At 45.4% G+C, this 23,904-nt stretch overlaps 3 protein-coding genes and 1 long non-coding RNA gene across 5 annotated transcripts; 1 reads left to right on the top strand and 3 right to left on the bottom strand.

Annotated features, from left to right (window-relative positions):
- Window positions 1-675: 675 nt before the first annotated feature.
- LOC144099279 (sulfotransferase ssu-1-like) lies at window positions 676-9,917 on the bottom strand. Its single transcript, XM_077632464.1, has 4 exons — window positions 9,568-9,917; window positions 4,171-4,544; window positions 2,747-3,052; window positions 676-1,556 (listed from the first exon to the last, which is right to left on the bottom strand). Exons 2-4 carry the CDS (start codon window positions 4,512-4,514, stop codon window positions 1,253-1,255), a joined length of 954 nt encoding a protein of 317 aa, XP_077488590.1. The 5' UTR covers window positions 4,515-4,544; window positions 9,568-9,917; the 3' UTR covers window positions 676-1,252.
- On the bottom strand, window positions 4,551-9,614 carry LOC144099280 (amine sulfotransferase-like). Its single transcript, XM_077632465.1, has 2 exons — window positions 9,473-9,614; window positions 4,551-7,415 (listed from the first exon to the last, which is right to left on the bottom strand). The coding sequence occupies exon 2, from the start codon at window positions 7,386-7,388 to the stop codon at window positions 6,543-6,545; it is 846 nt and encodes a 281-aa protein (XP_077488591.1). The 5' UTR covers window positions 7,389-7,415; window positions 9,473-9,614; the 3' UTR covers window positions 4,551-6,542.
- A 6,669-nt stretch (window positions 9,918-16,586) lies between the features above and the next one.
- Window positions 16,587-19,177, top strand: LOC144099278 (uncharacterized). Its single transcript, XR_013307366.1, has 2 exons — window positions 16,587-18,069; window positions 18,320-19,177. It is a non-coding gene; the product is annotated as an uncharacterized LOC144099278 (long non-coding RNA).
- On the bottom strand, window positions 18,568-23,504 carry LOC144099277 (sulfotransferase ssu-1-like). Of its 2 annotated transcripts, none has more exons than XM_077632463.1 (3): window positions 23,203-23,504; window positions 21,057-21,474; window positions 18,568-19,828 (listed from the first exon to the last, which is right to left on the bottom strand). In XM_077632463.1, the coding sequence occupies exons 2-3, from the start codon at window positions 21,449-21,451 to the stop codon at window positions 19,384-19,386; spliced, it is 840 nt and encodes a 279-aa protein (XP_077488589.1). In that variant the 5' UTR covers window positions 21,452-21,474; window positions 23,203-23,504; the 3' UTR covers window positions 18,568-19,383. The 2 variants fall into 2 exon arrangements, with proteins under 2 accessions (XP_077488589.1, XP_077488588.1); XM_077632462.1 differs by having other exon boundaries at window positions 21,057-21,496; window positions 23,203-23,502.
- Window positions 23,505-23,904: the final 400 nt, after the last annotated feature.

The following is a 23,904-nucleotide window of genomic DNA, read 5'->3' as shown; positions in this document are numbered from 1 at the left end:
GCAGTTATGTGGCATGTCACGTGGGATTGTCTCCGGCACATTTTGAGACCAGCTTTAAGCTTTGGCTGCCATCCCACGGTCTTCACCGACCAAGAACCAACTAGACTTCAATCATTTAGACGTCAATCATTTCCCGGGATCTGGGTACACATGTGGTCATTTCTCTGCTGTTGTGAAAAGTACCTGCGGCTAAAAGCGGTAGCTCTAGAAGCGCTATTGGAGACGTTTTCGTTTTTTTTTTAGCTCAGCTCAATCATGGCTGGAGTTTTTCATGAGGATAAAAATAAAGCAATATTTTTTTGCTTTATTATGCCACTCGTGTGAGTAGGAGAAGCATGAGTTTTTAATTTCATGCGCACAGAGCTTTGCATTAGCATGCTTATTGTTGAATGTAAAGTTAGCAAACGCTACACGTGTTTTTAGTTACTACGACGATGAATGCGGCGCCAAAAAAGGAGTATACTTGGCTATACGATTGGAACGCAGAAATGTACCAGCACATCGAGGAAAACGCAAACATGTGGTAACAACAGGATAGCGCTCATTGCAAGTCACAAAAAAAAACATCTTCCTAGCTGCAATCTACGCTTTTGTAATAGCTGAAGGATATCTGTGTGCAAACCACACAGAATATGAAATCCTTACTTTGTAAACGCAATTCATTCTCGGAAATACAAATGAGGTTAGAGATTTCTCAGCCTGCAAACATTGGAAAGGATCAGTAGTCCTGAGAAAGGCGGCACAAAGAGAATATATAACATTACTACTCAAAAACAATATCACCCGTTTTCCACTCACGTTGTCAACTCATAGCAACCTTCAACTTGTGACAACGTGCAAATGGGTATTGATAGGTTTTCGCTCTGAGTGCGAGCGTGGCGCTGAGATGTGTCCCCATTCTTATTCTTGGATGATATGCAGATTGTGAATGTACCTAGCGAAATGAAGAGGTATATCCAGAGATTCATATTGCATATTGCTGCGTCCTACCTTCCCTCTTCCGTTTAAAAACGGTGCCTAGAAAATTTTATCCAATATTTGTTATTTTTTAGCCTGACGTACAATTCTTGCATAGTTTGCACATCTTCATTCCGCTCTCTGAGAAAAAATCGTTGCCAAAGCAGCGCGTTCTTTTACGGTTGTCCTGCGTATTGTTAGGTGTTCTCTTAAATTCACTTCCAACCTTCATGAATTCACCCCAGGACACCGTTACAGCCATTCCAGTATCCCTACAGGACAAGGGTGAGCTGGATTAGGCCACTTTCTCCATCCAGTCCTCGGGGTCCCAGATCTTCTTGTGGTCGACAACGCGGCCGCACTTCTGGACGAAGGCGCTTTCTATCCTCAGCGACTGCTCCGGCGTGAAGTGGTTGCGCCAGTCCCCGATGATGCCCTTGCGCACCATCACCTCCGGCGGTGGAGGGGCTCGGCTCAGCGGATAGTCCTCCTTCTCGGTCCACTGGTCGACGCCGTTCCCTCCCAGCGCCCTCTGGTAGCTCGCGTTGAACCGCTCCTTCATGGCGTCGATGCTGCTGTCTCTCACAATTTCCTTAAACCTGCAGGCGAAAGGCGCGCGTCCGTAATTTGTATAGCACTGTGCAGGTTTTAGCGAGGTTTCGGTCCGTCGCGATACTCCCTTGGAGCGACAGAGACACAAAGCATGCCACATTCAAAAGAGTTCATATTCAGAGGAGCTATTTACAAGTTCCAAACACCTGTTGTTTTAGTTTGTCTGCTTAGCCGTAAGTTATTAAATAAATAAGCAGCAGCTACAAAATTAAACATGTGAAACAACACGAGAAATGAGTGCGAAAACAAAGCACGAGAAAGAAAATAGAGTTTTCAATGCTTACAAAGTGTAATGTGTCTCCTTATCGAATTAAAATGCAGCCTCTATGAGCGTCTGTGGAGTGCAGACGCCTGCAGTGCTGGGGCACCAAGTCCTTAACCCATGAGGGTTAGTCGCGCTAAACCACGCCATAGACCATGAGTGGTGATTATCTCTACACTCGATCTCTCTATGTACTCTCTTTCATCGTTCATCCTTTCTTTCATGGCTTGCTCCAGGTGTCAGCAGTGATTAAGGCAGTTGTTCTTAAAGATTTTTTCCGTAATGAGTTGCGTTGGCCATGTCGACCGGTATAGGGAATAGTAAGGAGCAGGTCACCGAAAATGTGTTGAGAACATGACAGATGTACGAGATTGCAGCAGAAAAACAATGTAGTCAAGCCATGTCGAAGAGTCTCTAAAAGAATTTAAAAGAATTAAATGGGCTTAAGCAGCTCTTCCCTTCTCTAGAGCTTAATCTTTCTCGAGCTATTATATGTAGCGACAATGCTTCGAATAATTGAGCTCATTTTCGACAGGAGTCTTTTTACGTTGTCCGAGGCGATTTTCATTTTCGTGAATTTTTTTCCCGCATCATATTATGCTCGCTGCCCACAGTAAAAAAAAACGTAAATTGCGCTTATGAGTTGAAATCATGCTCTGTGTCGGCTGTTCTGTTTTATTCTAAAGGTGCACCCCAGTAAATGTTCTATTGCGGATTGGGCTAACAAAAAGTAGCAGTCATTCTGGGCACGTTCCCCACTTTAGCAAGCAGTGTATTTCTTTTTGGAACAAATGGTGCAGAACTGTCTGAACCTCGTTACAGCACGCGATTGCTAGAAAGCTCAAGCAACACGACAGTCAGCAAATGAAAGGACCAAAAAATACGCCACTTCGTGGATTGCTGTATTTTATTTACCTGTTTGAATCGATGTCAAGAAGCTCAGCGTCACGAACATCTAGGAACTTCGCTATCCTCAGCACTGCACCCTCGGGGTCCTTCTTCATGGCCTCGTAAGTGAGATACAGGACATTGGGCTCACCAACGTGAGGGTACCACGAGACCAGGTGCTCGAAGTAGTCCCCGAAGCTGGTCTCGCCCTTTATGAACAGCTGCAGATAATCTTCAAACGTGCCGTGTTCGAAGTTGTACGCTTTAGTTTTCTTGGTGTGGTGGAAGAAGGACACGCAGCAGTCCTTGGGGTTCCTCGCGACGTAGATGTACCTGGACGCGCCAAGTTCCAGTAGCACTGAGAAACAATCAGGCTGAGTTAAACTGTCCTAAGCCCTGATTCTTTATATTGTTAAAGAGATGTGATGAAAACTATCATTGTCCTGAACCATATGACATGATTTGTTTGGCTTCTTTGTTACGCGAACAGCATAGCAGGTACGAGTTCCTCTCAAACACGAACATACCTTAAAGGCGCGTCGACTGTGAACAAACTACGTGGAATGGAATATTTGCATCTAGTAAGCTTTTATAATCTCTTTATATGTGTGAAATAAACTAGTAGTTAGCCCCAGTAACCACTTCAGATAGTTTTTAGCGATATTTTCTTCAACAGACAATTGGAAAAGTGTAGGTTACACCAATTCCAACTGCGTCCGTTTGCTGTTAACTATATGTGAACCGATGTTGACGCAAAGTGTTTCGAATGCCAGCGAAAATTGTTTTAGGTACAAAGTGCGAGGCTGCCAGTGCACTTCGTCATAAAGGCCGGTAACGTGCCCTTAGCTGGCAGCACCACCGTACATTTTACTTCGCACGCGCCGGAGAGGATCAAAGGCCTTTGGCTAGTGTGCACGAAAACGTGAGTACGAACTCGACCGCCAAAACCACATTTAGAAAGAAGCAACGTGCAGAACGCTCTGGTACTGTGATGTTATAGAAGTTTCAAAAAGCCTGAGTTGGTCGGAACTAATACACAGAGATCGTTACGGAAATCAGGAGCTGGACTCTCTCCCAACTATAATGCATGCGCTATTTCTGAGAGAACTTAAGTAATAATATACTTCTCCTTGTCAAAGTAGAGTATAACGATCGAGCCAGGTTCACTGCGCATGCGTACTGGGAGGCCATAATATCCACATTCATCGCTGCTTCAACGCCTTGTATATAGTTTTGCGACGACCCTGCGCCTGTAATGTTCTAGTACGGGCACATTCTCGATTTCACCAATGCGTGTTATTGACCCAGTTGTAGTTACAGACGCCAGAATCACTTTTTTACCTAGTCTAAGTAAAATGAAATATGTTTCCAATGAGAAAACAATTCCGAGTGAAAGTAGTTAAATGGGGGAACGGCTGCTAACGTTTTCAATACAATTTCCAATCGCTTACTTCGCATCTGGATGCTTGGGCACCAGCTCGTACGCAAGATGCGTAGTGATGATTCTGGGCTCAGGCAGCGCCGCAATGGTGTCCTTGCCCACCATCTCGAAGAATGACGTCGCCAAGGCGTAGCTGTCCTTGTTAGAAGCAGATTCATCGCCACCCAATAGCAGTTCCACAATGCGCTTGGTCCAGTTGGTTCCGCACTTGGGAAAGGTATCGATGAATATGTCTCCACCTGAGGCCTGGTACTTGAGCGCCGAGCGCAGCTTGTCTCCATCGAAGCCGAGCGGTATCTTGATGCCGTCAACCAGTTGGAAAATGGGCGGGAGCTTGTTGGTAGCTGTGGTCATTGCGCTGCTGAGTACGGATTCCAGAAGCGCCTGCACAACGAAACACCATTGTTTTCCAAATTCCAGGAGAAGAGATCGGTATGTCTCTTCGCAGTGTACAGCAAGGATATGCATTTTCGGGCATTCATTCAAAACTAAAGCTCGAAATATCAGTGAAAGCGTCCCGCGTAGGCGGCAACGAGAACAACAAATTTTAGACAAACAACCTTACGGGACTGAAACCACCTTTGTCGGTATTAGAGCAGTTTAGCGAAGCATTGGCTTACTTTGTATATTCAGGCTGTTTTTTAATATTTTGTCTCTCCGGTATTTCTTTCAGAAACAAATGTTTAGCCACACACCCCGCATACAAGGTGAGGTGGTGTTTTCCCCATCAAATGACGTCGTCACAAAAGGAGGTCGCTTGACCGTGACCCCTATTGTCCTCCGCATAAAATAACTCCCGTGACAACTGACGCTATACTTCAGCCACGTCATGTGTATGCCCCTGAAGCTCTTCTCTCTTGATCATTTCGTTTCTTTAATGGTGCCACTCCGAATCTGTAACGCCTCTGACCATAATGGGTATGATTACTAAACAAATAAAATAGGCAGCCGACAACATTGGCCTATAACTATACGTAATGCCGGGTTCGATTTAAACGTGAACGATGCTGCGCGTTTATTCTCAAAGGGTGCGGCACTACAGCGCACTTTAACCGTTTGGTAATCAATACATTCCGCAGGACCGTTCAGGTAAAGGCATGGCCAACGCTAGCTGCTATAAGATTGTGTAGTCTTCAGAGGCAATGTTCGCATTTAATTCCAACTTCACAGTAACTGCATCAAGGTTATGGGGTACCGCTAAGTGCACCTAGAATTGCCTCGTGAATCTGTTCAACCGAAACAATCCCAACCATCTGAAAATGGATCTCTGATTCAAGCTTAAGGCTTCGCAGAGGCCTCATCGGTCAAGCTTCGACCGGATATTATATGCAGGATCTTCTATTTATGTCTCTACTGAAGTCACCGTAGAGACAAGTGTCATAAACGCTTTCTTTTTTTATGGCAGGTAAACGAACAAATTCGCTACAGTCGGCAAGCTCGCGCGAAATACGGAAGTGGCATGCTGAACAGAAGGAAAACTTATGCATGCCTGATCACGCTTATGCAATAGGGCACTTCATTATGCAGACACCAGAAGCTTCGAGATTAGAAAACGAGATGAGCTTGAATCCCTTTTCGAAATAATGCGCTTTCGTGAAGCAAGCATTACAGAATGCGTTTTTCACTAGCAGATGAGACCGATACAGCCCATTATTCAAGGTCGCATACAGAAATTCTCGTCAAGCGACAGCCTATACTTTCGCTTACTTGAATATGCATGAATATACATCAAGAAAAAAGTGTTTGTCGAAGAAAAATGTAGATACGTCCGCATGCTTGCGTTCAGTGGTCGTAGGTATTAACTTATGCAGCCGTTTGTTGCAACGATGAGAATCTATCGCAGCTTTTACATTTAGGTGATAGACGTTATACATTATTTTTTCCCGCTTGCCGTGGCTTCTATCATGGCGCCAGTTTCGATACATTAAGCGCAAATTTAAATACAAGTTTAACGTAATATAAGTTCCAGCACCACCAAAACTTACACTATTCAAATGTAGACAGACAATTCGTCCGATATAAATTAAGAACAGAAACCTGGACACGTGTTCTCTCATCTGTGCAGAAATAAAATATTTATTACCTCATAGAATACAAAAAGCAAATGACCTTGAACGAAGAGAAAAATATGCAAGACGATTCCACAGCCCAGCAAGAAGAAAAAGAAATAATTGTGCACGCCCGTACGACATAGAAACCTGTGCAGTCATTTTTTCCCAAACCTCACTTATTCCAACGCGCATTGCGTATGTCCTCGCCCTGGTGCTTGAATCCAGACCTCTTCGCTCATACTATGAGCAAATCTGTTTTTTTTTTATTTACGGCAGTGTTCTTTCATGTCTTCTCCACTTCAGCCCTTTTTCGAACTAAATTTTAGAAATCCTAGGTGCCATTGGCATCACTTAGCATCCAGTCAACATCCTTCCACAAGTCCGGTATGTCCGTTCCTTCCATCTCCTGCAGGAACCTCTCTTCCAGCCTCCGCGACTGCTCTCGCGAAAAATAGTTCTTCCAATCGCCTACAATTCCCTTCCTTACGAAAGGGCCCTGAACATGCTTTTTCATGTGATCCACACTAGACGCCTCCAGCACGACGCGCATCTTGTCGCTGTCTTCTTCAAGGGCTGATGCAAGCTGGGGGTCAACAAACTTGGCCATCTTGATAACCGACCCTTCGGTGTCGAGCTTAATAGATTCGTACGTCATCAACAAAACGTTGGGGTCATCCTTGCGAGCGTACCACGACCTGAGATTGTCGTAGTAGTTTCCAAAATCTGTCAGGCCTTCGAGGAAGATCTCAAAGTACTCTTCGAAGCTTCCGTCTGCGAACCCGTAGCTGGGGTGAGCTTTGGTGTGCTCGAAGAAGGAGACGCAGCAGTCCTTGGGGTTTCTTGCCACGTATATGTATTTCGTCTGCTCGTTTTGCGGGGCGAGGCTGAAGGGCAAGTGAACGCAGACGATTCGCGGCCGCGGAGCTGCCAAGATGGCGTCCACGCCTTGCCTCTCGGCAAGGATGAACGGCCTCGCGGGAAGGCCGCGACACACCTGCAGGGTCGTCGAGATGATCATGTGTGCCCAATGAGTGCCGCATTTGGGGAAGGTCACCACGAATATGTCGTCATCTGCCGGCTCGTAATGGAGAACGTCTAGGAGCACGTCTTCTGAAAAGGCTCCAGGAATGCGGTGGCCGTTGGCTATTTTATAAAACGGCCTTTCTCGGTCTTTCATGGCTGCGGCGGTTTACAGGCTCTTGCTCTGCGAGATAAATCAAGATGATTGTCAGTCGCCAGCTTCACTCATTCACAAATAAATTGCTTGATTGTTTAATCTGCGCTGCTTAGTGCGGGTCCTTCTGTGGTAACTCACTCTGTCAAACAGGTAGCTTTGTATTTATCTTTAGTATAAGAGAGTTCTATTGAAGTTGTTAGGGGCCCGCCGAGATTGAAATGATCGGATAGGAAAATGCGCTCGACGCATGGCACAGTCAATTTTTTTACCACATCTCCGAAAGGCCCACAGATGATGTTCTTGAGTAGGCTGTGTCGATGTATTAAGTGGTTCCAGCAGCACCCAAGGAATGGTTCTTGATTATCCTTTAAGATGTATGATATACGCAAAAAAAAAAAGATATAGCTGTGCTTCGAATTTCGCAATTCGCACGGGCTAACCATATCACCAATAAATGAAGTTCACTGCCGCTTACGACAAGCTAAAGTGATAAATCCGCTTCTAAGAATGCACGCAATGACCAGTTGTTGATGGCGGAACCAGTACTGCCGATAAAACTAGTGCTACCATAGAAAACGGGTGAACAGAAGGTTTCTTGCGATAATACCCCGGGTTTAGTGAAGGTTTTTCTTGCCCTTCGAATGGCGTGTGACGATTTCGAACATTATTCGATCGCACCCATTAAAGAATGGTCAGCAAAGCAGTTATCCACATACACAACAATTCTGGACAAAAAGATTTTTGAGCGGGAAACAGTTTATGAACGCGATTTTTTCATATAATGTAAGTTTTCAATATAACAATCAATATATGCGGCCACCATTCGTCAGCAGTCCTGATTTTTTTTTGCTATTAGCGTTTTTGCTATTGTCAGAAGTGTTCCCCATTAGTCTTATATGGCAGTCTTAACTGTTTGATGCTGCCGATGGAAACACGTTAAAAGAAAGATTTTGTTACATATGAGAAGAGTGGACCATTATCTTAGATATTTCAATAACAGTATCTTACAATGTTCAATATTCCAAATTTTTGTCCTATAATGCTGGACATGAGGGCAGAAGTGGAAAAATACATGCTACATAAAATGTGTTTGCTCTGGATCAAAAGCTGAAATGCATGTAGGCTGGCCTTCTAGTAAGTGCATATCATAAAGACAGGCGTTGTGAAGGGCGATTTTGGCGGCCGTTGACTTATCTTGAATATCGCACTCAAGCGAGAAGCGCTATGCACAGATGGAGAGAGTAGCACGGCACGCCATCGAAACGGGAAGAAAATAAGGGGTATGAATTATGCAATGCTACAAAGGCGCTCATGGCAACTGCAATGAAAACTGCATTAATATTTCATTTGAAAAACACCGCCTAGTACACACATATTTTGGGGTCATTCGTAGAATTTCATTTTGAACACAGTTAAATTAATGCTTGAAGTAGAATTCATAACAACATTCCCGCCGCAAAATGTTGTAGGGAATGTCGTGGTGCACGAAGTTATTTGAAGAGAGTATTGTGCCATTGCTCCTCTATAAAGCCACTAAAACAGGCACCGCAATGGGAACTGAACACGATTACACAACACGCACGAAATATGCCCGTCTTGTGTGCCGTGTATTCCTGTCTGTTCTGCTCCCGTTATTGTGCCCGTTTAGTAGCTTTATAGGGCAGGCACTTAGAGATAACATGCCGCACTAATTAGTCGTCCAGAACGCATCGTTACTTGAGCACTCCTCTACGTGCATACACCTTGTAGATGCCGTGGGATTGACAGCAGGTCATTGCGCATTGCTGAACATACGGGAACGTTGCATAAGCTTATGTTCTCGAGCCTGGCGCTTTTTTTTTTAACTTTATTTACATCATATTACCACTGATTCGCCCATTTATAACATGTGCTTAGTGTATCCCTTCGCCCTCATGAAAAGAGTGCGCATTCTCTTACGCGACAACTTGTGACAGTAATTTATCCCCCCCCCCCCCCCCCCATATTCCACACGGGGTTACATACTAGCGAGGTGCTGAATCAACGACATTCTTATTTCCCTACAGCGGCCACAGTATTCGGTAATTTGAGAAAAGTTCCCATACCTTGACGGTCTTCTGCGCCAATAGCTCGCACGTCAAAAAGTGTCCTCGGTTGACCTCGGCCCGTGTAGTGTCCCAAGATAAAACTATCGACTCACCGCAAGCAAACAGTACAATGTCCTCCTGCCCTGGACGTCGTATCAGCAGTGACAGCACGGCAGCGACGACCTAGAGAAAGCGAGAGGCGCCGCAGTGCCAGGCGTGTGCTACCTCGGCAAAACACCGCGCGACGACTTCCTCCTTTTCCGGTTTCGAAGGCCTTCCAAGCAATTCTCTCTTTTTCTTGTCTCTCGTTTGCATCCCTGGCCGCAAAAAGCACTCCCAAAGAAAGGAGGAGAGGGCGTCAACGGCGTCTGTTCACTTACTGCAGCTAGGTAATCGTTCGATGCTCGGCCCAGCTGATGGCCGCAATCGCGCTCGCACGCGCAATCTTAGCGCGCTTGGCAACGCGCGACTCCGGCGTTAGCGCGCTTCCGCAGACTGGAGTGTAGCGGTACGCACATGTGGATAGCCTATCGCGCTGGGGCAGGTTTTGTCTTCAATGCTATGCAATGGAGAAAGTGTTCCGAGTATATTGCGCAGAGCGGCTGAGGCGGTGATGGTCCCTGCAGGCTGAGTGCCAAGTTGGAAGTCAGCCGCCCAACTGCGAGCCACCTGTTCGCTTGTCTAGGCTTTCAAAGAAACGATCCTACGATGCATTCTTGGCAGTGAGAAGAACCCGGAAACACTCTCTAACACGTGCTGGGAAGCCCTTCAGACGAGACATGTTAGATGGTCATGTTAGGTGGAGTACAATGACGAAATATATCCTTGTGCTTTAATTGGCTACGTGCTGACTACGTGCACCAATTAGTGATGGAAAAAAGATTTTACGAGACGCCCTCTTCTAATTATGTGGCCCGAGGCATATGTGCTATCATCGTGTTTTCACATATCTGGCTGCCAAAAAAAAAAAAAAGTTGTCTGCTTCGTCGAAAAGCCTCCGCAGAGGGCGCAGAACAGCATTTTTGAATTGAGCTGAACTCTGGGATGTGAAGGCGTAGCTAGTTGACCCACGTCGATTGCGTACAAGCTGTGGCTATAGAGGAACGAGTTCAACACTTAGATGTTTTGAAGCCATTCGGTTCACTGTCACTAGTGTCATGCATCGCCGGCACCAAACCGGACCCTTAGGGCAGGCTTCCCCTACCATCGCGCACTCTTATTGCTGATGCTTGCCCGTCTGTGCGCCAGCCAGAAATAGAATTGAAAACGACCAAATCAAAACTATGCTTAAGCTGTTCGACTGGGGCTCGAAAAGGGTCAGACATTGGGCTTGTTCGTGTGCATCATGATGGTAGCAGAAAACGGTGAGAAGTCTATTTTCGCGCTGCTGTTTTCATGATTGACGATTTGCTCATGATTGTTGCTGATGGGTATACTCCTGTTGGGAAGGCTGCTGTGGCAGTTTGAGACGCATCTTAACTGGTGTTTGCCAGTGCGGAACAGTGGACAACATTAATTATTTTTGCAGTCTCCGACGCTGTCACTATTTGGTACTTAGACATCACAATGACAACTCAATACATTTTACCATCTTCACATCTCACCACTTTTACTCTGTTTTTTTTTTCCTATCCCATTCTGCTTGTGTGTAGTACCAGTTCAGAGGCGTGCCGCTCTAGCCGACCTCTCCCACTTCCACGCATTAAAAATTTATATCCCTCTCTAGTTCACTCTTTCTTACTGAAAACCAAATCAAACAGTACCTGTCTGGAGAGATATTTTTGTAATCAGTTCTTCCTTCACTGACCTTCAGTCCTGCTCCCTCACTTATTCCGTTCAAAACCAATCGTCGACCATGTTTCAGACGGAAACAGTGGCAAGTACAGCCTCTTTCGGAGCAAGAGATGCAGGGAACATCACAATCCCGAGTCGCCCAGTGACCGTAACATGAAGAAAAAAATTACAAAGCGCTTCTCCTTCGTCAGGTCCACAGAACGATTGGCATCGATACTGTGCTGTGGTCACTTTTTTTCGCCTTCTCTCGTGCCTCTTTTAACGCGACAGCGTTAGCGGCACCGTTGTTCAGAAATTCCGGTGTCGGCGTTGTAGCGTCGGCGTTGTGAGCAAAAAAATCACGAGCAGGACTGGCATGTGGTCTCCAGAGAGCAACGTAGGAGGCAGATGGGCCACCTAGGTGACGTGACCTTGCGGCGTCATCACAACCTGCACACCGGATAGTGAGAAAAACTGCCTACCGTGGCAGGTGGCAGTTAAATTAGTGATTGGTCGCTCAGGAGAGCAAGTTTGGATGCACAAGGCCCACAGCTGGGAGCACCTGTCATCTCAAGGCAGTGGTGCATTGCATAACCGTTGCTCAGCAGCGTCAGGCGCGGTATGAAGTCTCCCAGGTATCTATGAATGTGAAGTAGAGAATAACCGTGTGCATATAAGAGAATTAACCCATTACGATTTTCGCGGCACTCTCCTAAGGAGGAGGTCAAATGTGTCCTCCAAATTTTTTCTTTATCTGTATTCTGCATCGCATCGCATCGCTGTACACTCCAACATCTGAGGCAGCAAACCGGGCACGGATTCAGTCAAACTTCTTAATTCCATCTTTTCATTCTTGAGAGCTTTTGGCTGATGTGTTCTGCAAACATTTCGTGTTTTTTTTTTTGCAAATAAAATCATACGCAAAAGCCGAAAAGTAAGAAAGTGAATCCAGCAGCCGTGCTTCGCCGCTCTTATAACAGTACTATGAGGTACTTACATCGACTACGCAGCACGGTCGCTGAGAAGATGAGGCAGGCATCGACGGGGAAGTTAGTAAGGGTGATTCACTGATACACAGGTGGCGACGAAACGTACAAGATTTGAGCGACGCAAAGCTTGAATAAGCAAACCACCTTTTTTTTGCATTTTTGGAAGTAACACGATAGGAATAGAAACTACGCATTCTAGACTGCTTCCTTTATTTCGATAGGTTTAATAATGAGGCACAGAGGCGGTCCGTGTTCCTCCGAACGATAACTATGTTATTCAGATGCGAGGTGCAACACCAGGATAACTAGTGCATCCAAAGAATCCATCTTGCCCATTCCCGTCAAGCGCGTTTCTGACATTGTTTACAAGCTCTCTAAGCCTATCGCTAATGCACATCCAGGTTTTACCTACATACTGCTTTCCGCGCATCGAAGTATTTTTACTAGCGACAAAATTTCGTAAGCAATGCTGAGATACGCCAACCGAGAAAGTCACTTAGTTTAACTAATAATACCAATCTGCTGCTGAAAATCTTGCATCATCACATGCGTCGTGATTTGTAGTACCGCCTCTATTGCAGGAAACAGCGAAAATTTGAGTTCACATCCTTAAAGTCAAGCGAAAACGATGTCAAACTCTTGCTTCTTCCTGGAAATTTCACCACCTCTTTCGAATTTTTGGAAGCGGCTGCCATGTGTCCATGCAGGAACAGCACTATCAGCCGTCGCCTGGTTTCTTGATCATCGACGATAACCCTGAAAATCTGGTCAGGTTTATACGTCTTAGGTATCAAGGAGAGCTTTACGTTCAGCTCCTGGTTTTCCCAGGTATTTTTTTTACCAATTTGTCCAGTTTTTTGTTCTTACACAGCAACTTTATGAAGACCGATCTTCAGGTGAACGAAATCAGCAAAGACAGCTGTGAAGGAGAAGACCTGAGTAAGCTGAGTAAAGCTTTCAAACTGCGCCAACAGGCAAAATTAACCAAGCAAAACCAGGAGCTTAACTTGAAGTAATTTTCACAATTTTTACGCAAAACACATCCCTCAGGGCAATAGTCGAGGATTAAGGAACCTGAAAAGAGTAGCTAGCATTCTTTCTGCCCAGAAAATGGCCGAGCTTCCTGTGAATGACAGTTTTGTGATTGAAAATTACGAAGAAATATTGGAACATCTGAGAGATAGCAGCTGTCTGACGTGCATTTCACATGGCGCTAAGGCCGCATACAACAATGTGCAGCATTCAGCAACTTGCTATAACAGAAAGCATTGTCACATATTGCTGTATGAGATCTCAGCAACAAAGTTTTGTTAAACACAGTGACTTTCTTAATATATTTATGATATATACTTCCAATCACTGTAGGTACCTTCAATTTTTTGCTCCGGACGAAATAAATAATCTGCATGGGTTGTTGCTGTGTGTCAACCTCTCCAGATTTGTACTTCGCTGCAGGAAATAGATGCATTGAAAGCACCACCACAAGAGGCATAGGTCGTAGAGGTGGATTAGTAGGCTGAGCATCCGCCTCGCGTGCGGTAGGTGCTGGGTTCGATCCCCAGTGCCACCGGGTACCCATTGGTGGTACAATGGGTACAAGCTTTCCCCTGGCCTGTTGCTCGGCTTATCTATGGTGAAATTCTTAGGAAGTGGGTGTTTGACCCCACCTTGCGTAGACTACAACAGGCACTAGCATAGTTAAATGCTACAGGTACGGCGATAACTACTCAATTTGCCTAAACCCTTTCAACTCAAGGAGTGTGTCAACGCATAAATTTTAGGAATATTCAGAAAGGCATGCACTTGCCGGCAACTACTGTACTTACGCATAACCTCTAAAAGCGAATAGCTATGTTGTATTTGAAAAAAGTGTGCGGAAAAAGTATTACACGCTGTTTCCTGTGCCTATTGCGAAAAAATAAAATGATTTGATTACTAGCCAGCAGATCTGAACTTAGAAAAACGGGTTGAAAGGAGCATCATAAATTTATTCTATATACTACAGGATATGAAGAAGCCCCGTGAACACAAGGATTAATGATATTTTAGCCGTTCAAACTGAGAAGTTCAGACGAAGCGGATGCCTGGATTAAATTATTATGTTTACCCCAGCATAACCACCCAATGTAACTAATTCTATCAAAATGAAGGGATCTCAAACAAAAAAAGATCATGTCGGCTTGTAGCCAATTCCTACGTACACAACTTTTCGCACAGGCTAGAAAACTCCAGAAATGAGTTCTTCCCGGCGCCAAACTTAACGCTATTTGTAAAAAAATATAAACCAAAAAAGGGCTGCTTCTAAACGCAAGTGCGAGGTAAAGCACAAGCCAAGATTCGCTGCATGTGAGATGTGAGTGGTGCATTAAGCTGCTTAAATTGCTCGGTTTTGCCGAAGTAACTACGTTAAGCAATCCGTACGCTGCCGCAGGGATACGTTAGAAGAGCATACATACGTGTGCGGGTACGAGGCTCCGACATAAAGTCTCATGTGTTATACCCCTGCTACACGGGCGCTTCGAATGCCTTCCAACCGAATGTCATCCGACCCGACTGACGAACTTGTGCTGCTACAGGAACGCTTTCAACGACATTCGGTTCAGATGACATTCGAGTCGACGGAGCTCCGCGGAGATGTTCAAGATTTTGGAATGCCTTCGAAACGCGAACACAGCCCGCACCGACCAATAGCAGTCGCCATCACTTCGCCCCGCCCACAGCCGCGTCGAATGACTGCTTCGGCTCTGTATAGCTGTTGACTTCGATATCCGCTGCTTGCTTTCTTCTGCTGTTTGTTTAGCAAATGGCTCGTGTACTGTCTGAGTGAGTGGTTGTATATAATAGTACATACTGAACATTTACCGCGTGAGCATGAAATTTCCCTATAGGGGTGCGCCTGTGAGGACCACTGCACTCACACTCTTGTTTACATCGGTGCGTACGAAAGCTAGTGCTAGTTTGCGTTACATAAAACGCAAGCCGCGCTTTAGTTCTATTAAATAATCTTTTCTTTTTTAACGTGCTTGTTTGAGGAATGTTCAGGCCCCCCTGAGTTGGCAAGCACTGCACGTTGTTTGATTGCCTCGAGAAGCACGTAAGCTGGAGAAATTCCTGGAAATTTTTCATGCGATCATGCGAGAGTATGCGTCAGCACTCCTTCACAAACAGTACTGGGAAAAGAAAGCAGAATGTCACACAGCTGGGCTCCACACAACATGTGGCAAGTGACAACCAATTAAAGCTTGTAGGCCAGACATCTACATACATCTACCGTGGTTTCTTCTCGAAAACACGGTTGATAGTTTCTGTTTCTTTAGTTTACTGTTTTCGTCTTGTGAACATACCGTAGTACTGAAAAATGCGTCTCGTGTTATATTTACGCAGTTATTAGCTATGCATTGGTCAAGCTTGGGAAACCTTCATCAGTATTACGAATCATGGAATGCCTATTTCGTCTCGGTATATTAAAGAACCACTGCACATGTCGACGTGTCTGATGAGCAACATAATGTACTCGTACATGTCGACGACGACTGACACGAATTTTATTCCTGCTGTGACACGTTTTTCGAAGAGCAATAGTGTCACTGATGTTTGATACGCTGAAATATAGAAGGACGAAGCTACCAAAGCTTAGGTTAAATCGAACCTGGCGTATTGCTTCTCCCGTTTGATCACGAATTGATACGAATAAAGATCAAACTGTGACTTTCTTATGCTTTTGGAGTGCTGATGCGTAGGCGGCAACAACAAACCTATTTAGAGAGTTCTCTTCGATGAGAAAGAAGGGCTGTGAATGCACTGATTTCGGAACTGCACTTGAGTGCTTAACCTATAGCCACACACTTATCGGGGAACGCGACACATAAAATTGTCCATTTGGCCATCATTTTCAAGTTCGTGGTCATTTCGGTAATTTTTAAGTTCATTGTTTTTTTTTAATTCAGTTCATCCCAAGATCTTCGTCTATCTTGTAGCAAAAAATTACTGTGAATTACGCAGCAGAAAAGTAAAAAATAAAAGCTTCTCTTTTGTATGTGGTCGTAGAAGGTTGAGGGCGAATCGCGCTTAAGATGGTCCCGGTGCATCGCGGATTTCATGCCTTTCTGACTATGCCGAACTGCCGTCTTAATATCTTCAAAAGCAAACGAAGCAATAAACAAGGCAATCCAGAGAGTAAACTGTAACGTTGATATTCTCATACTGATACTGGGGAGCGCTACAATCAAGACAAGTGGACAACACCACACAAGAACACCACGAGACACGAGCGCAATGGTGTTCTTATGTAGTGTTGTCCACTTGTCTCATGTAGTGTTGTCCGCCCTCCCCCCTAAAGCTTTACTGATATTCTCAGCTTGCGCTTTTTTTTTTGCGATTGCTTTCACTCACCCGCTCCCTCGGCACTTCGTAAAGAACGACACTAGGGTGATTCCGTTTTTGGCCCATGAATCCTGAGACAATGAGGAGTGCAATTATGGCCTCAGTTTTTCTGTGTATGCGTACAATAGTTGCTTAATGTTCCTTTTGTGAGAAATGCTTTCATGTGTATACGCATGCTAGAGTTTATCTTTTATTTTGTATTGGAAATCTCAAAAAAAGAACTAATAAGTTTTTTGAACAGATTAGGGCTTTGCGAACATGCGGACATGAAAACCTTGTCCTCTTTCTCCTCATTTATTTAAAGCTATCGGAATGACTCTACGAAGGTGTTATTTGTAATTACTGAGCAACTATAACAGCTAGCTTAATTTGAAATGCAATTCTGAAATCTGTCTAAAGCTATGCATACTTGCGCCATATTTGGCTGCAGTTGATGCATAAAAACAAAAGTAGGTTTAATTTTCGTGACTGCTTTAATTATGTGGAACTTCCCAGCTCTCAAGCCTATAAGGATCCGGCACCTGAAGGTAGGGGGTCTTTCACCAAGCAACCCAGCTTCATACATTGCCTGGACGCAGGGACCGTACCATCGTTCTTTACTGGACTTTATCAAATCAGCTAGCCTTTTTCCATTCATTTAATCACTGATTCATATTTCATCACACGTTCACCCATTATTTATGCCCTGCGGCAATAAATTTCGCTTTAAAAAATTCTTGTAGACTGCTGTCTTCCCCACTTTCTTCCTAAATGATGACAAAAATGAAGAAGAGTGTAAAAGCAGGATATGCACGGCGGGGAGGTCCAAATTGGTGTAAAACTGAATTTATTGGAGCACACATCGAGTTAATCGCATGGTGACGCAAGTACAGTTGCCCTAGTACTAAACTGGTTGAATCATGCTCCCGGACGTTAAGGTTTGGCCGACGGACTGGATTTCTTGGCAATTTTGCGAGAGATGCCACGTGGTAGCGCTGCCGCTGCACGGCCCCGGTGAAACTTGCTCCACGGCGCGCTACTCCGACAGTAACATACCTATCAATTCTGGACAAAAGCATTTCTGAACGGGAAAAAAGTTTATGAATGCAATTTTTCATATATGATAATATTTTCTTATAACAATAAATATATCCACAATACTTCCGTCGACAGGCTTGCAGTTTTTGCCTAATAACGTTTTTGCTATCGTCAAAAGTGTACCTTACCGGTCTTCTAAAGCAATGTTAACTGCTTGATGCGAGCGATGGAAAATTTTTTTAAGTCGTTGCAACAGATCGAAATAATAGACCATTACCTTAATATTTTCATAACAGTACTAACAGTTTTTTAACATTCTAAATTTTTGTCCAAAAATGTTGGACATGCACCGCGCATCAATTAGGCTCAAATTCTGGTCTACGGGTCACGATATAAGGCACAATGGAAAAGGCACTTGGTAGAGCTTTCCAAAAGACGGTTCTCAAATGAAAAGTTTGGTTTGGTTTATGAGGGTTTAACGTCCCAAAGCGACTCAGGCTATGAGAGACGCCGTAGTGAAGGGCTCCGGGAATTTCGACCACCTGGGGTTCTTTAACGTGCACTGACATCGCACAGTACACGGGCCTCTAGAATTTCGCCTCCATCGAAATTCGACCGCCGCGGCCGGGATCGAACCCGCGTCTTTCGGGCCAGCAGCCTAGCGCCGTAACCACTCAGCCACCGCGGCGGCTTCAAATGAAAGATATCGATGGAGCTGCTTGTTTTATATACTGTCAGCAAATGCCAGTGGGATGTAAAGGCGCTGGCCGCAAGGTGCCAGGAACCATGCTGGGATGAGCTAAAGTCCCGCCGAAAACGTTAATTAGCTCCATGCTCCACAAACAGGACCGAAAAATCCGTGAAAGTTCCATCCTTTTGAAAATACTTCTGAAGTGTTACGACCCCACATGCAAAAGCAGCTGCACGGCTGGACAAAGGCCGGATTTTAAATTGAATTGAAAAGTTTATTCGGCCATATTTGCAACATGCCCCCGGGGAGAGGCAAAAGGAGGCAGACAGAGCATGCCTCCTGACAAGGCCCGGCTTACACATCAGAACACTGGTGACTAAACCGTAAATTATATTTACAATAAAAAATCACTTTCCAAGAAAAGAACAGCATACCTTAGGGTAGCAGACCTGATCACAAAGACGAAACAGAAGACATAATTAAAATCTAAACAAAAAAAACATGGCACCGGTACGCCCGAACTGTCTAACCATAAAAATACAATACAGCTTATAACTACAAAAACGAAAATCATTTGCAAAATTTATAACAGACACTAGAGGATAAATATGCAGGCAACAGAAAAATCCACAACACTGATTTTCAATTAAAAATCTATATAAAACATTCAGCTTTGTCGTTCTTCTGCTCGACTTTGCTCCACATTTGAGCACCTGGAAAAGCATGAAAGAACGGACACTCTATTTAGTAGAAACATCGGCTGCGAAATGTATATTTTGACAGGCTGGTGTCCTGCTGGGATTTTCAGGCCACCGAAATTTTTAAATTTGTTTTTTTTTTTGTTCCAAGAGAAGGTTCTCAAACAAAAAGGAGCAAACGCGTGAAAGCACATTATATGCATAAAGTGTATCAAGTCGACGTTGCTCGTTGAAAACATGCCAGTTTCGGGGCATGGCACTCTGTGGACAACTCTGGCCAAGCGATTTCTAATATGTGTCTAATAGATTGGTTCACCAAAATATTGCCACAGGGGATGCCGGAAGCAACCAATAAACCTCATACACCAATCCCGTAATTCAGCTCTTAGCTCGATCCTGCAGCCAGTCGGCTGCGTTCCACAGCTTAGCTATGTCCGTGCCTTCCATTTCTCGGAAAAACCTCTCCTCCAACCTACGCGACTGCTCTGGCGAGAAGTAGTTCCTCCAGTCGCCCACAACGCCTTTCCTCACGAACTGCACTTCGAACTGCTTCTTCATGCTGCCGACGCTCGAGTTCTCCAAAACGGTCTTCATCTTGTCCTCGTCCTGGGCGAGATCGTCGGCGATGGTACTATCCACGAAGCGCGTTATCTCGAGCACTGATCCCCTGACATCGGCGTGGATGCCTTCGTAGGTGAGGAACAGCACGTTGAGCTCGTTCCGCCTGGCGTACCAGGACCGCAGGCTCTCGTAGTAACTGCCGAAGTCGGTACGCCCATCCAGGAAGATCTCGAAGTACTCGTCGAACGTACCGTCCTGGAAGCTGCGATGCGGTTAACGATCGAATTATAAAGTGAAACGGCAATGTTAAGGCAGAACATTTGTTTCTATATTAACGTCTAGACTACAGTCGTCGGGGTGCTTTCTGCTACGGCTACGGGTGAGCGCCACTGACTTCTTAACAAACTCGCACAAAACGATATTGATCTCCAAAACACAACACGCCACAAACTGTTCGAGTATTTTTTTTTTACACTACACCTAACCTTTTTTCTGTGATTTGTCTACCTAATTCTTCTTTCTTTCACCATCATTGTAAGTTTTCTTTCCAGCCAGGACAATGCTGTTGATTTTATGCTGACTACTGTAACCGGATAACAGCTCTGCTATATGTATTTTTTTTATTTTCTTTATTGTATTGTATTGTATTTTCTTTATTTCTTTACTGTATTGCTGTCAAAGTGGGGGCCCGTGGCCTTGTCAAGCTGTCAAACGGCAGCTTTTACTACGGGTCCCCGCCATCATCTGTACCATGGTGGCAAATAAATTTGAATTTGAATTTGAATTTGACTGAGTGTGCGATGCTCGCTTGCATTCGAAACCATCCGCCATTATTGCATTTGCTTTTATTTATTGATGAAGCGCAACATGATACAAGCTATTCGGTAAAGCAGATTTTCTTCTACATACGGGTCAAACTCTCTTACAAGCAACACGCGTTCAACAGTAGAACTGCCGGGAAATATGCGGAGCACATTTCCAGACTTCGCTCTGTTTGGCATGAAAGCTCTGTGCACTTTTCCTCACAGCTGTACTATGTGGACCGATTTCTCTTCATTTTGGCAACTAATAACTTTTCACAATTATCAATTAAGATACATCCCCATATCAAAGGAGTGCAATCACTGGCAAATGCTTGCCCGTTTTACTGTGTTGTTGCAGAGAGCGCGAGTTGCCAACGGTTCGTTTTCAACGTTGCCCACAGTGCAGCTCACAACGCAGTCAGAAGAGCACTGGAGAGCCCTGCGTCGATTTGGCCGACGGTATGGGCAATCCACGTTTATTAGTTTGCCTTGTTTTAGCCGGAAGCTGCGAAAATCGCTCGTAGCCCCGACGAGCAGTGGTGCTGTCTCACGCTTACACCTTCGCTTGTCGACTTCGTGCACCACCGAGTTGCGCAATGATACGAAGGGGCAAAAACTAGTTCTTTTTTTCACCTCCATCTTTCCGGCGACTACGCTAAGACAATGACATTAACTGATATGACTCACTTGTACACAGGTATATTCTTGGTGTGGTGGTAGAAGGACACGCAGCAGTCCTTGGGATTTCTTATCACATAGATGTACTTGGCAGCATCCGAAAAAGGCACCAGCTGGAAAGGTAGGTGCGTGAACACGATCCTGGGCTTGGCGCACTTTTCGATGGCCTCCAGTCCCAGCTTCTCCAGGAAGGCGGATCCCGGAGTGATGCCCCGGCAGACCTTGTAGGCGGCCTTCAGGATGCCCAAGACCCAGTGGGTTCCGCACTTTGGGAAAGTGTCGAGAACCACGTCTCCCGGCTCAGGTCTGTACCGAAGACCGCTGCGGTACACTTCTTCGGAGAAGGAGCCCGGAAGTCTGTGGCCATCCACGATCTGGCAGTAGGGTCTGTCCCGCTCGATCATGACTGCGCTTGTCCTTCGGAGCTCTACAGGAAGAGAAGGTATTGTCTGTAAAAGAGAAGCAAAGAAAAATTGCACCAACTATGTCATGTAACTACCAACTACCTCAAACTAAAATTTAGTTTACAAAGCACCTTAGAATCAACAGGACATTTAATGAAAGGATGAAAGGGGGAAAATTTAAAGATACCAACACAATGTCGAAAAGATATTGGAAACCTCTAGCTAGTTTGTTTTAAGAGTACTCCGGCCAGGCATCCCCATCCCTCACTTGTCCCCCTCAGCGAAGAGAAAGAACAGGGCGCTCAGAGAATATGCACAGTTACACATGGCCAGTGATGGTACTGTCGCGAGGTGTATTGCAAGTGTCTTCACTGTTTATGCGCTGAAATTGCGCCGCTAAAACCTCTTCTCGAATTTATCTCTCACACTGGTTTACCCATACAGCACTTTTGCAAGGCGTGGTGCGAATGCGGCATAAAATCTGCACCAAAAAGCAACATAAATCCTACCGAATTTCACCACCTCCGCCAAAACAAGATTGCTATAGCGGGGCCCAAGGGCTATCCACTAACGTGAGTTCACACTGCACTTACTATAGATGTACGTGGGGCATTCTTACTTACCTTTTTCGGTGAATAGGCAGAATACTGGATATTTCGGGAATGTCTTGAAGGCGTCTTTGCACGCTATAATTTAAGAACGTGCCATACAAGCCATCAGCACGAGCGCAATAAGCTTCTTAATAAAACTTCTGTTCGCGTTTTTCTCTCGATTTCGCCTCTTCCATCCATGTAAATAAAATTATATTGTTTCATCGTTATGGATCTGTCGCTATGCAACAAATAAGAAACGTAAAACAACAACATGTTTGTGAGTAGATATATGAACAACCTAATGACAACATGTCTTAAACATCATATGGGATGTCACCAGGAGGCCTAGCGCGCTGGAGCAAGACTCAGTCAGCGAACATAATGTAAGTAAAAATGTAAGCCTTTAATCAAATACTGTTTGTTGGCATCTAAAGCATTGTCAAGGATTTCAGCCGATTCATGGATAATTAAAATTCCAAAATAAACGTTGACGCATTAACTTTGAGGCAACATAATTTGAAGAAAACACAAAAAAAAGTATTTTCTGTTATCATTTCTATGCAATTTACGTTACGGAATACTTTTCGTCTCGTCCTACGTAGACAACGCCGGAGATTCGGCGAGTGGCGACAGTCGACGATTTGAAAATGCGCGCGTGGACGCGAGCGCCCTCTTCTGCCCGTTGCCATGGTGCTATTCGGCAGTAGACGCCAGCACAGTGGCTCGAGCGGTCGCCCGTATCGCGCTCGGCATTCTTCCAGGGCGACGGGTGGGTATATAATACTCTGATATAAGGTGCTGCCAGCACATCCAAACATTTTCGAAAGTCGTGCCGAACTATGGTTTCCGTTGAGGGCAACAGTCTCAATAACCTCGCTTCAAATTCTCCACTTTCTCGCTCATCGAGGCTCCGTAATCGAAAGTTCCTCTTCGCTGACAAATTGGTCATTTCCCTGACGAACCAAGTGTACGCACCAGCTGACTAGCCGCGCGCCGCATTACGAAATCCGTGGTAAGTTGTACGCGTTGGTTTTCCCGGAAATATAGCACGTGCTTGACTCCCCTACCCGCAGGGAACTGTAGGAGCCTGAACGTTCCATTCGAATCATAGTATTCTACACGGTAGCGTTGCAAACAAGCCCTCCTGGAGCCACTTACCACTTCGGTGCCTGCCTGTTGTAGCCCAACACGGGCGTTGCTCCCTTCGCTTTCAATTTGAGTCGCGTCGACTTCCAGGCCTGCCTCCTTCCTTTGGCCGGAGTGAAGAAACTAGAGGAAGTAGACGCGCGCGCCGCTCCGCTGCGGTTGCCGGCGTCTTTGCACAGCGTGGCCGACCGTTGCCGGGGCGTCCCACATTCGACATGCGCCGCCGCTGCTCTTCAAGGGCCCCGGCGCGCCCGCTCCCGATACAAATGAGCGCGCTAAGCGACCAGGCCAGCTTTGTACGATCGCGGCGCGGCGCGTGCTATCTGTCGCTGCTGCGTCAGCTCGCTCGAGAGCTCATTCCGGATACGGATATATGTCGAGTGTCGCGAGAACTGTGCAGCGTTGCGCAAGCCATGCAGCTGGCGTGAGCGAATTGGTTGCGGAAATTATCGCACCTGTTAGCATTCTAAAGAGGTCGAACAAGTTGTAATGAACCACGACGGTAGCCCCGGACAGGAAATGAACTCAGTTCAAACTCGCGCACTAAATGCGTTCTCGTTCTCCCTACTCCCTCAGCGCAGTGCTATCAGCAGCAACTGCTTGGTCTTCGCTGGCATGTTGTCTGAGCTTTTCTAGAAGGCAGATAATTTACCGGGAAGGGAGACGCTTGGACCCATTAAGAATACGGTCGAGCGCCCAGCTGTGCAGGTATTC

Source organism: Amblyomma americanum, chromosome 7 (genome assembly GCF_052857255.1).
Source record: "Amblyomma americanum isolate KBUSLIRL-KWMA chromosome 7, ASM5285725v1, whole genome shotgun sequence".
NCBI classification, from domain to species: domain Eukaryota; kingdom Metazoa; phylum Arthropoda; class Arachnida; order Ixodida; family Ixodidae; genus Amblyomma; species Amblyomma americanum.
The sequence above is the reverse complement of the archived record's forward strand: the minus strand, read 5'-3'. Positions and strand labels throughout refer to the sequence as shown.